General features: G+C 36.8%; 1 protein-coding gene across 1 annotated transcript in view; it reads left to right on the forward strand.

Annotated features, from left to right (window-relative positions):
- Positions 1-1,351: 1,351 nt before the first annotated feature.
- The window catches only part of LOC115438197 (ras-related protein Rab-38), a 39,024-nt gene continuing 27,055 nt past the window's right edge, over positions 1,352-13,320 (forward strand). Inside the window, exon 1 of the mRNA XM_030161631.1 lies at positions 1,352-2,087. Coding sequence (XP_030017491.1) covers positions 1,895-2,087 — 193 coding nt within the window. The 5' untranslated portion in view covers positions 1,352-1,894. The remainder of the gene's footprint in view (positions 2,088-13,320) is intronic.

Below are 13,320 nucleotides of genomic sequence, written 5' to 3' on the forward strand. Positions count from 1 at the left end.
AGTATTTGTGAAACCGTAATGTGGAAGTACTGATATAGAAGGAGTCGGCAACATGTGGCTTTGAGGATCCAGTTAAAATGTAGGGTTTTTTTGTGTTAAACGTTAATCGTTAATATAAAGTGAGTTTGGCTGGTTTGATGTTACATATGTAGACTGAAAGAACAGCAACAGTGTACAGCCATAATATATAATATAATGTATTATTATTTTATTTTATTTTATTTTTTATTGTGATTCATTTGGCCTTAATTTTTTTTCTTCTGCGTTATTTAAAGCAAAAATCTTCAAAAGTATTATTATTGTTGTTGTTGTTGTTGTTGTTGTTGTTGTTATTAATTATTTATTGTGATTCATTTAGCCTTAATTTTTTCTTCTGTATTATGTAAAGCAAAAATCTTCAAAAGTATTATTATTATTATTACTATTATTATTATTTTAATGTATTTTTTATTGTGATTCATTTGGCCTTAAATGTTTCTTCTGTATTATTTAAAGCAAAAATCTTCAGAAGTATAATAATAATAATAATAATAATAATAATTATTATTATTATTATTATTATTATTATTATTATTATTATTATTATTATTTTAATGTATTTTTTAATTGTGATTCATTTGGCCTTAAATGTTTCTTCTGCATTATTTAAAGTAACAATCCTCAAAAGTATAATAATAAGAATAAGAATGTTATTATTATTATTATTATTTTTTTTATTGTTATTATTATTTTAATGTATTTTTTAAAATTGTGATTCATTTGGCCTTAAATGTTTCTTCTGCATTATTTAAAGCAAAAATCTTCAAAAATATTATTATTATTATTATTATTATTATTATTATTATTATTATTATTATTATTTATGGGGCTACAAAATTCACAAAGGAAAAAAGTCTCGGTAAAACTAAAAGTAAACTTCACTGTTCTGGTGTTTTTATGTCAACAAACACTAGGCTGGAGACCACTTCCTCAGATTCATATCAGAATGAGTCAAATGAGATAAATAAATGCACTCAACAAAAATATAATTCTGTGAATTGTAAACGCACTAAATGACCCTTTGTTTGTCTGGTAAGTCTCTGCAGACAGTCCTTTCACCCCTGGTGTCACTCAGAATACACTCAAGTGTCATTCCAGTGCAGGTGGAACGACCTCTCTCTCTCTCTCTCTCTCTCTCTCTCCTCTCTCCTCTCTCTCTCTCTCTCTCTCTCTCTCTCTCTCTCTCTCCTCTCTCTCCTCTCTCTCTCTCTCTCTCTCTCGCTCCACGGACGGACACGCAGAGTGACTGACAGGCCAGGGGGCGTGGTCGTCCGCGTGCACAGCTCCGGCTCGACAAACTGCTGACGGACTTTTCACCGCGACCTCCTTATGTTTGTGTCTTTTTTTTTTTTTTTTTTTTTTCAGAGGACATGTCAACGCAGCAAATGAGAGGAGATGAGCGCATAAACCGCAGGCTGCACAGATAACAACACTTCTTTTTTTTTTTTTTTGGTTGTTCTTTGCGCTTTACTCTGCATCCAGCAACAAGTTCTTCTTCCGCTAACTTACAACTTACAACTTACAACCAACACTTGTGAAACGATGAGAGTACGACAAAAACAATTTAAAAGTACACAGTGCAGTTTTTGTGCGTGCGTATTTTTGTATTTTGTATTTGGCGTCTACAGTGAGTTTGGTGCGCGTTGTATTCCAAGTGCGTAATTTTTACTGTATATACTTTTAGGATTTTATGTAACTTGTTGGACTTTTTTTTTTTTTTTTTTTTGCAATATTTGCTTATTTTTATCCTACAATTGGGTTCTGACAGTGCGCATTTTTGCAGCCGTTTTCATGCGGATCCAATAATTGGAGACATCACCTCATCCATCCATTTAACGCGCAGACCTCAGCAGTAATGCAACACGAGCGTTTGCTTAAAGTTCTTGTCATCGGTGATCTGGGGGTCGGGAAGACCTCCATCATCAAACGCTACGTGCACCAGGTCTTCTCCCAGCATTACCGGGCCACTATCGGGGTGGACTTCGCCCTCAAAGTGCTCAACTGGGATCATAAGACAGTGGTGAGGCTGCAGCTCTGGGACATAGCCGGTGAGTTCACACTGTTGTTTAACAAACAGCTTAAGCTCACACTGAGTTTACAAAGACAAATACCACTCCTCTTATTTATGAGAGAAAAGGAGCGGGTTTTTAGGTAGCAGTAATAAAGCAGACCTGTCATCCATCTGGGTCCAGGTTTTTAATAAGAGGCAAGGACATCAGGTTTACGCAAATGAACAGCACCATGCAGCCACTAAAGCCTGTTATTTACAGTCCACAAAGGTGTGTGTGTGTGTGTGCACTTTTTGCAGATCCTGCCCCACATGATCATAGCTCATCACCTCTGTTCATGTGTTCAGTGATGGGATGGAATTATGTGCATTGGCTCAATGACTTTATTAATATTCCACTACATCTCGGGAGCAAAACTGAACTTTTTACTCCAGTACATTTGGTTTTACTTCCTTAACCTCCTAAGACCCAGCTATGGGTTTTCTGTCCACATTTATGGACAAGAGTTTGACAACCTTATACAAAAAAAAAAAAAAAAGAAAACTCTCCACCACAAAGGACATTCCATAAAAATTTTAAAAACTGCATTTGAAAAAACTGTTGCATCATGATGTTTCCAATATAGGCACTTATTTAATAAAAAAAAAAAAAAAAAAAAAAAAAGCTTGTACTTTGCTGACATTTCCTGGGTCTTCGGAGGTTAAGATGACAATGGTTGATCTACTTCCTGCTCAGTGGCAACCACGCATCTCCAAATGTGTTAACTTTTTAATGTTTGTGATGAACTAAAGGATGATGTTACTATATGGGTTGACTTTGAAACATCCCTCCTTATTTAGCCAAACTAAAAAACTACTCGGAGAGCGCAGACCTCTGCAAGGGCAGATCCGTCCCCCCCCCCCCCCATCACCACCAAAATTTAATCATTTGTTCCTTGTGCCAGTATCAACATTTCCTGGAAATTTCATGAAAATACATCCATAACTTTTTGAGTTATCTTGCTAACCGACAAACAGACAGACAGACAGACAAACCCCTCCGCTGTTACACTTCGCAGACGTAATAAAATCATTAAAAATCCTCTTCAATTCACTGGAAAATGTATTATCAAACAGCAATCAGGCCTGTTTTATCAGGACAACAGTGCTGCAAACATATGATGATCGTAAAGAATATGATGCATTGTTGTAGTTTCTAGCGACGGTTTATAAAGAAATTGGAATGAGCTCAACTTTAAACATGTACGGAAGTAAAATGCAACATACACATTAATGCAGCAGTAAAATAAATTCAAAAACATCAATGTAATAGTAAAACACTGACGGAGACCATTTAATAGCACAGTGACTGCTTTAACTTTTCATACTTTAAGTGCATTTTGTTGTGAATTTTGTTGTGAATGGTTATATACTTTTTTAAAAAAAGGGACAAAAAAATGACCTAAAATAATCATTAGTGTGTTTAGATTGAAGACTTCTGAAGATGTCTAGAGGGAGCAGTGAGTCACTCTGTTGGTCTCTCATGTTGATGAAAACTCACACCACTGGACCTTTGACCGAAGTGTCAGAAAGTGACCAGATGGGATAAGAACCACTAAGAAACAAGTTTTAGAGTCAAAGATAGTGATAAAGTGGCAAAGGTTAGAAGCACTGTTTTTGTTTTCTCCACTGGACACAGATGGAAATGAAAAGATCACAACATTTCTTCTACACACAGGGTGCTTGTGCAGGTCTGGAAAGTCTTAAAAAATATGGAATTTTGAAACGCTGTTTTCTAGACCTTGAAAAGTCTGGTGTTTAGTGTGAAACTCTCAAGAAAGTATGGAAAAAAGTTTGTCTCATAGTGGAATTTTAGAGTATGGTTGGTTCTGGAATGATTCTTGTGACACTTGTGTGATATCTATGCACTTTTGTGATTTTCATATGTTTTGAAAACATTTCTGTCAGTAAAACATAATTTACTGCAAATTATGCATTAATTAATTCATACATACATGTATTAAAATGAACTTTTCTACTAAACACAACAGGTACAATCTCAACCAAAAGAGTGGGAATGCAAATATACAAGTGCATAAAGTCAAGGCCTCGGGGGGGGGGGGGGGAATAGCAGTTCTTAAAAAGTCTGGGAAAAGCCTGGAAGTTTTATTTGCATAAAGAGTAAGCACCCTGAATGTGAGTTTGATTATAAGGTTTATGAAGGCATAAAGTAGTTATGTCATGGTCTTATCTTTGCCAAGTTGCCGTTTATTGATCCACAGTTCAGACTAAACTGGAACAGTTCTGACCTTGTTTGTTCAATTCCAAACAGATTGTTTGTGCAGCTATTGACAACACAAACTGAACAGAAAACAGAGGTGGTTTGTGGTTTTACTGTGGTTGTTAGCTAAGCTAACAGAGCTATAATGTAAACCAGTGTTTCCCAACCTTTTTGAGCCACGGCACATATTTTATAGCAGAAAAATCACAAGGCACACCAAACAAAAATGTCACAGAAAGTATATTTATTAAAATATAATGCAAATCTAGTCTCAATTTAGTTACTCAGTGTGAAACCTGGGCCTGTTTAGTTGAACACAAAGCTGATATTCTTGCAGGAATCAAAGGAAGACACACACGAAGATCTTCCTCAACAGCTCTGAGTCTCTCTTTTTTCATTTTTACAGCAGTCATGCTTGAAAAGCCCACCTCACATAGATGGAGAAAGGGAACAGAACTGAAGTAGCTTTGTTTGCCAGAATGGGGTATAATAGTATAATAGAGGCATATCCCCCCCCCCCCCCCAAACCTCATCCGCGAGCCCGTGGGTAACCCATTGATCCACGCATCACTAGGGAGGGGGGCTTTATCAACAGAATGCACCACATCAGGGCCGGTTCACTTTCACTTTGCAAAGGGAAACAGTAGACGGTTGTTGTAGAGAGGATCACTGGCACATGCAGTCATACGTATCTAAACCACACTGCTTGTTTAGAGTACCAATCAGGAGATACTGGGTAATCTTCCATGGCACACCTAATGATTTCTCATGGCACACTTATGTGCCGCAGCACAGTGGTTAGGAAACACTGATGTAAACTATCAGCTGACGCAGCATGTGATGATTATATATCACAGTGTTATTTTGACTGAGTGTCAAAGTAACCGGCTGAGTTCTAGTTTGAAGAGGAGAACTTGGTAATACTGTAATACAGATGTGCGCAAACAATGAGGTTTATACTTTATTCAGTGAGTGATACAGTCTGTGGATACGTAGTGTTGAGTCTCTTGGTTTTGGTAGTCATAAGTGTATTCAGGTACATGACTTCCCCTGCTGTTGAGAGTTTGGAATTTTTATACGACATACAACAAAATCTAGCAAGCCACCTTAAGTTGAAGTTTCCATAAATGCAATGTATCTTCATGTTAATTGTATGATATTAAAAATTAGGGAGGCACCGATACCACCGAGTACAAGTACAAGTACTTACATTTGAGTACTTGCCGATACCGAGTACCAATATGAGTACATAATAATACCATTATAATTCTCAATAGTTCCTTTTGAAAATATGCTTTATTGTCGTAGTCATTAGTCTGACTGGAACAAAGTGCTGCTACTGACATTTAAAGCGTTGGAATGAGCGTTTCTCAATCAATCCACCAGGGGGCGCCGCTCTTAATTAACCATTCTGGACAAATACCACAAAGAAAAGTAAACTTTTTTGAGAAGAAGAAGAAAGTCAGTAATAACTAGAAAAGCACTTGGAGAGCGCAGACCTCCACCAAGGCAGATCAGTGCCCCCCCCCCCCATCACCACCAAAATTTAATCATTTGTTCCTTGTGCCACTCTCAATATTTCCTGAAATTTTCATCCATATCCGTCCCTAACTTTTTGAGTTATCTTGCACACGGACAGACAGACAAACCAACACCGGCAAAAACATAACCTCCTTGGCGGAGGTAATAAACATGGAGACGATAGAGGTAACACTAATGTGATACTAATGTTGCAGCATTTCCACTGGTAAGGTTTAAAAGTGAACCTTCAGGAGGTAGGGAAAAGCTAAATGAGCGTTAAGTTTCATTTTCACTTCCGCTGGCGGCACGGTCCACACCACTCCTTACCCCCATAGTATTATAAGTAGGATAGAAACTGCCCGAGCCCTGGGTAGTTGTCATAAATATGTCAGCAGTTTTTCACTAACTCACAGTTGCTCTTTGAACAGATCCTCTACCTCCACGGTTCCCGGTGGTATTCTCCGTCTGCATATGCATCTGCGAGCACCTGAAAAACGAATGGAACGTACGCAGAGGACAGACAGAACGCTCCATCTGTGTCTTTAACGTTACTTGCAGTCAGCGTTACTTTTGTCACCGTCATTTATTTTGAAGAATCTCCACACTCCTCACACTTCCCACACATTACTGCTCCTGCTGCACTGAACTGCAAATGTCACGCTGCTGTAAGTGGTATCGGCGTGGCTGTTTTCAAGTACTTTTACAAGTATGAGTACACACGCTGAGTATCGGACCCGATACCTGACACTGGTATTGGTATTGGTGCATCCATATTAAAAATGTGATGTCAGTGTAAATGGCTTTTGCACTAAATGATTTATATTGATGTGCAGTGATTACAACAGATTGTGATCCTATAGCACCTTCTTTAGTGTATACTATTTTATTTTGAAGGTCTCATATTTTCTTCTTCGTGTGTTTTTTGTTGAGTTATACTTCCAGCTTTTACCTCATAGTGTGGAGCCGGGATTTGAGAATGTGGTAAAAAATGTAAAATATAATTTATTGTTTATTTGTTTGAGACTTGTTTGAACCATTTTGTATGCCTTTTGTTTGTTTTGTTCTGTTTGTGTATCGCCGTGTTTGTCCGGTTTACCGTTGTAATGTGTAGACAGAGCTAAACATTGGCTAGCATAGACGGCTTCATTCGGGACATTAGATAGCGCCCTCGGAGAGCGGAGCGAGGTGCAGTGTTGTGTTAGTGTGTTAATTATTGTGAATGTTTAGTGTGAATTATTTGTTAAACTGTATATTGTGTTGCTTTGTGTTTTTTGTATAGTTTTCACAGTGTTACAAACTGAGATTAAAGCATCTGTATGAAACGCTCAGGATCTGCGACTTTAATCTGAAGGACCGCTACAGTCAGTTTGAGGCCAGTGGTTAACTGTGTCATTTTGTCAGTTGACATCTAATTATACATCAATTCTGGTAAAGTGCGACTACTGAAAACTACAGCTGCAGCTTCTCATTCATGTTTGTATCTTGCAGATGCATCCCACAATGACAATGCATGACATGAGAAGTTACTACTTATACAATGTGGTTAACCTCTGTTTCTGCTGATTAAATGCTGAGTTTCCCAGCTTATACGATGACCTTATCAACGAGTATTCATTCTCAGGAGAAACCCTCTTTGTATTCAGCTCATAAAACCCTCATGTATCCACTTGTCAACACACTCGTCTCCCTTGTCCCTCAAATGTGCGTCTCATGCCCACATTAATGAACAGTACATTCTGCCTCCTCTGGTGTCACTGATAAGAGTTTACATAAATGAGTCTGACAAAGGACCGGTGACGACCTCACACATGTACACACTAATGAACCTTCTTAGTGTGTTCAAGTAATGATCGCAAAGCTGTTTGTGACCGTGAACAACTGATTGGTCATTTATAAGGATAAAGTGATGTCATCAGCCGACCTTCTGCACAGCAGTTTATACAGCAGGAAAGGACAGTGTCAGCTGTGATGATGTTTTGCACCATTTTTCAGAACATGTTTGTAGTGTTTTGTCAAATTAACCCACAAAGACTCAGTGCTACTTTTGTGGCTCTTCCAAAACATTTTTTTCCTCTATATTTGACTTTTCTTAATTGATTTATCACCATTTAGAATAATATTATCCTCTGCTTTTTGTATTTTTTCAGTGTAAATCATGTATTTTCCTATATTTAATGTGCACATTTTTGAAACTGGGTCACCAGGTGAACAAATCTCAAAACGCCATCCTTGCATTTCCTATAAAAATTCCCGATAAAAACCCATTCGCTTCTTTTTTGAAAGGATGACTCCATTGTCCCACACACGGCAAACCCATCAACAACAGCAACAATGGTTTTATGCACAGACTCCACGTCTTTGTCTTTATATTTGGTGTCTTTTTTTGGCCTTTCAGCACCATCTATAGGTCTTGAATATGTATGTCGAGGCCCAAAACAGAATCTGGCCCGATTCAGAATCGGGCCGGCCCAGAATGGAATTCTATTCTAGGCCGGCCTAGAAGGGAATCCTGCTGCTATAATGTTATTTTTACACCATGTTTAATGCAAATGATCTAAATTACTACAAAAATCAATACATGGAATTTGCAAATATGTGAAAAAAAATGAAACAAACAACATTTTAATTGTAAACTATAATACACTTTATTTACAAATAGAACCTAGTGGTACTCCCCACCAATATATGGTACAGTGAAATCGACTGAAATTGACAATAGTTACTCAAGGTATGTAAGACTGAAAATGTAAAATTATGACAAATTATGGAATTATGGATCATTTGCATTAAACATGGTATAAAAATAACATTATAGAAGCAGCATTCCATTCTAGGCCGGCCTAGAATAGAATTCCATTCTGGGCCGGCCCGATTCAGAATCGGGCCAGATTCCGTTTTGGGCCTCGACATATATGTATTACAGCATTTGTAGTGGTTTGTGAGGGCACACATTTATTGAGCTGATTCCATGTTTACAGAAAAACTTTTTTAATACAAAAAAGAAATCGTTAAATCGTTTTTGTCTCTGGGTGGACAAAGCCTAAATCTAATCAGATATTTTTAGACAGGTAGGAGGGTGAAACATGTGATTGATAGATATAATTACCGATTAGAGGTGTAAGAAAAAATCAGTTCTGCAGTGTATTGTGATATTTAATTTTACAATACTGTATCGATATTAAAAAGTACTGTATTGACATTTTTAAGTATTTATTCAAAGGCAGATATTGTGGAGGTTCACTATATATATGTAAGGGTAGAGACTGCGATCTGGTAGGATCGGCGATTCTACCAGTAGAGACTCCGATCGTAGTCTCTACCAGTAGAAACTCCGATCAGAGTCTCTACTGGTAGAAACTCCAATCCTGCCAGTAGAAGGGTTAGGGTTAGGGTTCGGATTGGAGTTTCTACCAGTAGAGACTCTGATCGGAGTTTCTACTGGTAGAGACTACGATCGGCGTCTCTACTGGTAGAATCGCCGATCCTACCAGATCGCAGTCTCTACCCTGACATATATATATATATATATATATATATATATATATATATATATATATATATATATATATATATATATATATATATATATATATGTATATAAAATTATTATTATTTAACACTCTTTTGTTAAATAATGCTAGTTCCTTTGTTGGGATTGCACAAAAGTAATGTTATTATGTTAGATATGAACTAATAGAATATGAACATTTGAATAGGATCTTAAACTGTAATGTCTGTAAAATATAATTTAAGTTTTAACACAGGAACATTTTGTGACACAGCATTAGATCCTGTTCTGATCAAATACAAATGTGTTTAGTTTTTGTGCATATTTCTGGTGTAATTCAATTCTTCAAGGAAATAATCATTTAAAAAGAACAACAACAAAAATTGCCTTTTTAACAGTATCATGATATATTGTGATATATTGTATTATGATCCTAGTATTGTGATTTGTATCGTATCACCAGATTCTTGCCAACACACACCCCTATTACCAGTCACTGATCAGTTTTTGTCAGCCTGACCTGGACATAACTCTCCTGCTCTAGTCCATGTCTCAGTCTCATTTCACTTCTCCATAACAGCATAAAACGACATCAGGTTCATCGATCTTTATGTTTAGTCTATGATTTCAACCAAGAGGAAAATGTTTATTTTAAAATTCTGGTGTTTTTGTTGTTGTTGTTTTCTCCTGATTTCAGTTTCTGTCATAAAAACAAGTGCTGTTTTTCATATTTTAACAAATAAATGACTGTCACTGTTTTGTTTTGTTTTTTATACCAGCCTGTGTAGTTTAGACCATCGTGTACAAGTAAATTTACAGATACAGATTTCATTAACTGATATCAAGAGGACTCTCCTATGATGAACAAGTATCAGACTTCTAATCTTGAATTTCTGATTTTGAGAGGAATATATTTGCTTAAAAATGAAAGTCACACCTACAACTACCTAGATTTTTACTGTTGGTTCAGTATTCAGTTAATTCAATCAACTTTGACGTTCAATCAATTTTAATAGTTGTTGTTGTTGAACTGAAGTGTTGTTGAAGTGAATGTTTACCATTATGCACTACACTTTTTTACTGGTTGAAATCATCTCACTCATCATTGTGAACTATATGCTAAAGCTGAGAGGCCGTCTTTGAATTTGCAAAGGTTGACCCATTGGTTAACCTTAACCTACAAAGCTCTTCTAGGTATGGTACCGTCATACCTATCCTGTTTTCTCCAAAGATCAACCAGTCAGTATTCTTTGTCTGAATTGGGGAAGCGAGCTTTTAGCTGTGCCACCCCCTCTACCTTGAACACACTTCAAGTGGAACTGAAAATACCAGAACTCATGTCATTTCAAGCCTTTCGCTCCGTCTTATGAACAAGACAGTGAGAGTCAATTGGACAATGTCTGTGTTTTTAAATTGCTGTGATCTCAACAAAAATTTTGCATTTTATCAACTGCACTTTAAAAAACTGTCTAACTTTTCTGTTGTTACAATATTACTACTGTTTGTTTACATTTATTGTTACTACTTGTCTGTAAAAACCTGTTTGCTTTCATGGCATGTGCTGCTGACATCTTGGCCAGGTAACTGTTGTAAAAGACATCCTGATCTCAATGGGATTCTAACTGGCTAAATAAAGGTCTTAAAAAAAAAACATTTTTTAATCTTGCAGGAAGGAGTCAGTAGTCGCTTTTCCATTGACCCTCAAATTGCGCAAATATAACTTGCACATAAAAATTTACCTAATGGAAAAACGACAATTTCCCCAAAAGTCAAATTTTTCAATTAAAAGTTTTTGCGCTGGCAAGAGTTAGTTTTTCAGGCGTAGCGCAAATGGAATGTCACGCAAAACTGCAATGGAAAGAACTTTTTTTCGCAACTAGAGTCAGGTGAATTAAAAAAACGGACATTGACTGACGTAACAACAAGCGAAGAAGAAGAAGAAACATGTCGTGTTATGTGTGGACACACCAGGAAACCCAATCATTTTTTAATTTAGTACAAAATAGAGGGGTAATATATAATAATAAGGAATATATCTGTAAATCAACACCATATTTATGCTCGTCGCCATGTTTCTGCAATGACATTTGTTGTCATCTCGCAATAATAAAGAAAGAAAGCATCACATTTGTGATTGAATGGAAAAACTGACATCACGCACTTCTGTTTTTTCAACATTTAGTAAATATCAGTAAAGGTTTGTGCAGATGTCCAATGGAAAATCAGCTAATTACATAGGATGAAACGACAATACTCATTAATCTGTAATAATTACATTTTAACAAGATTATCTCCAAAAAACTTCAAAACCTCTAAAAATATTAAACTAAATCTCATCTGGGATGTCTAAAATTTGTTCATTGTCGAACACTAGATCCAGGTTCTTGCTCCCCTTTCACTTTACATCATTGTGCAGTGATCAGTCAGTTTTCTGTTGTATAGAAGATCAAGACGAGCTGGGAAATATCTGTGATCCCATTTGTCATATCATTGTCATTCCTCCTCCAGCAGATCAGTGTGAGAAAACCCTCAGTTTCAGACATAATTCTGCACAGTGACAGTCACATATTCCAATGAACACCTATTGAGAAATGTGTGTTTGTGAGCAGAAGAGGGCTTTAAGGTCACAGGAGTTGGATGTAAATGTAAGAGCCTGGAGATAAACCACTCAAATGTGTAATAGTTGACCTGGAAGTGAGCAGTTAGCGCTGATCAGATCGCGTTAACAGAGGTTTAGCGTCGCTGGAAAGATGGTATCTGCTGTATGGAAACAACCTCCAAACTGCTTTAACTTGTAAGTGTTTTACACACAAGCCAGAGGGTTTTTTTGTTCTACTTTTTTTGCGATCTTGCTGTGTAGATCATGTGTGTGAGTGTGTTTTGTGTGTCTGTGTGTATCAGATGCTCATATGCTGATTCACCTCTATATTAGGATCATGTGGAGGAAGTTAGTGGCTGGGATAGAGATGTATTCATGTATTCAGCCACACGGACACAGCCGTGGTCACACACTCATACTTACATGCAATAGAAGATGTGTTTTTCCTGCGTGTATCTGCACGTGATTCAGCAAAAATGTGTAATGTTAAGCTAAGCACAGAAAAACTCTAAAATTAACCCTTTAACCCCTGATGTGTCTGTTGTGAATGTTCTGAATGCATGATTTATTTTAAATATTCATAAAAATTCAACCATTTGCTCAACAGGAAACATTTCAAATCCTGCTGATAGAATAGACCTTGTTCTTTCCACCGACATCTGAGCATGCTCAGTACCCCCCCCCCCCCCCCACCTGTATAATGGTGGGCTAAACACAGAGCAGTGAGTGAGACCAACTTGTTAAAAAAATAGTCAGTTTTCCTTGTCCTTTTTTTTTTTTTTTTTTTTTTTTTTTTTTACTGTTGTTTCCAATGTTGTGGTGATTTTCCTTTATTTCTTTTATTTAGTTTTTACCGAGTTTCAGCCTCGTAATTGCTTTTTGGAGTTCAACTAGGTGCCAAAAAACAACTAGCCCGAAAACAAAAACTACTGGGTCAAAATTCAAATCCTTGTTGTTCAGTGTGTTCCAGTTCACAGTTCATGTTCAACATCCTAAATGTGTCATTGATGTGCATTCTGAGTGTCTTATTTAGCAAAACCTGTAAAACTTTATTTCCTCTCTTTGTCTTTTTCTGTTATTCCACCCTGTTTTGACCCTAAAACACACAGTAAACCAAAACCACTGAAGAAAAGGAACACAAACACATACTCACAGCAGCTTTAATGACACCGAAACAGACACAAATTCACAGCAGCATGTTTACCTGGAATAATGTCTCAGGGGTTAAAGGGTTTAAAGTACACTACCGGTCAAAAGTTTTAGAACACCACAATTTTTCCAGTTTTGTGTTGAAATTCAAGCAGTTCAAGTCCAATGAAAAACTCAATTTTAGTCAACACATAAATACAGGATGTCCACAAAGTCTATTTACAATTTAACAAATT

This window comes from Sphaeramia orbicularis, chromosome 18 (assembly GCF_902148855.1).
Source record: "Sphaeramia orbicularis chromosome 18, fSphaOr1.1, whole genome shotgun sequence".
In the NCBI taxonomy this organism is placed as follows: Eukaryota; Metazoa; Chordata; class Actinopteri; order Kurtiformes; family Apogonidae; genus Sphaeramia; species Sphaeramia orbicularis.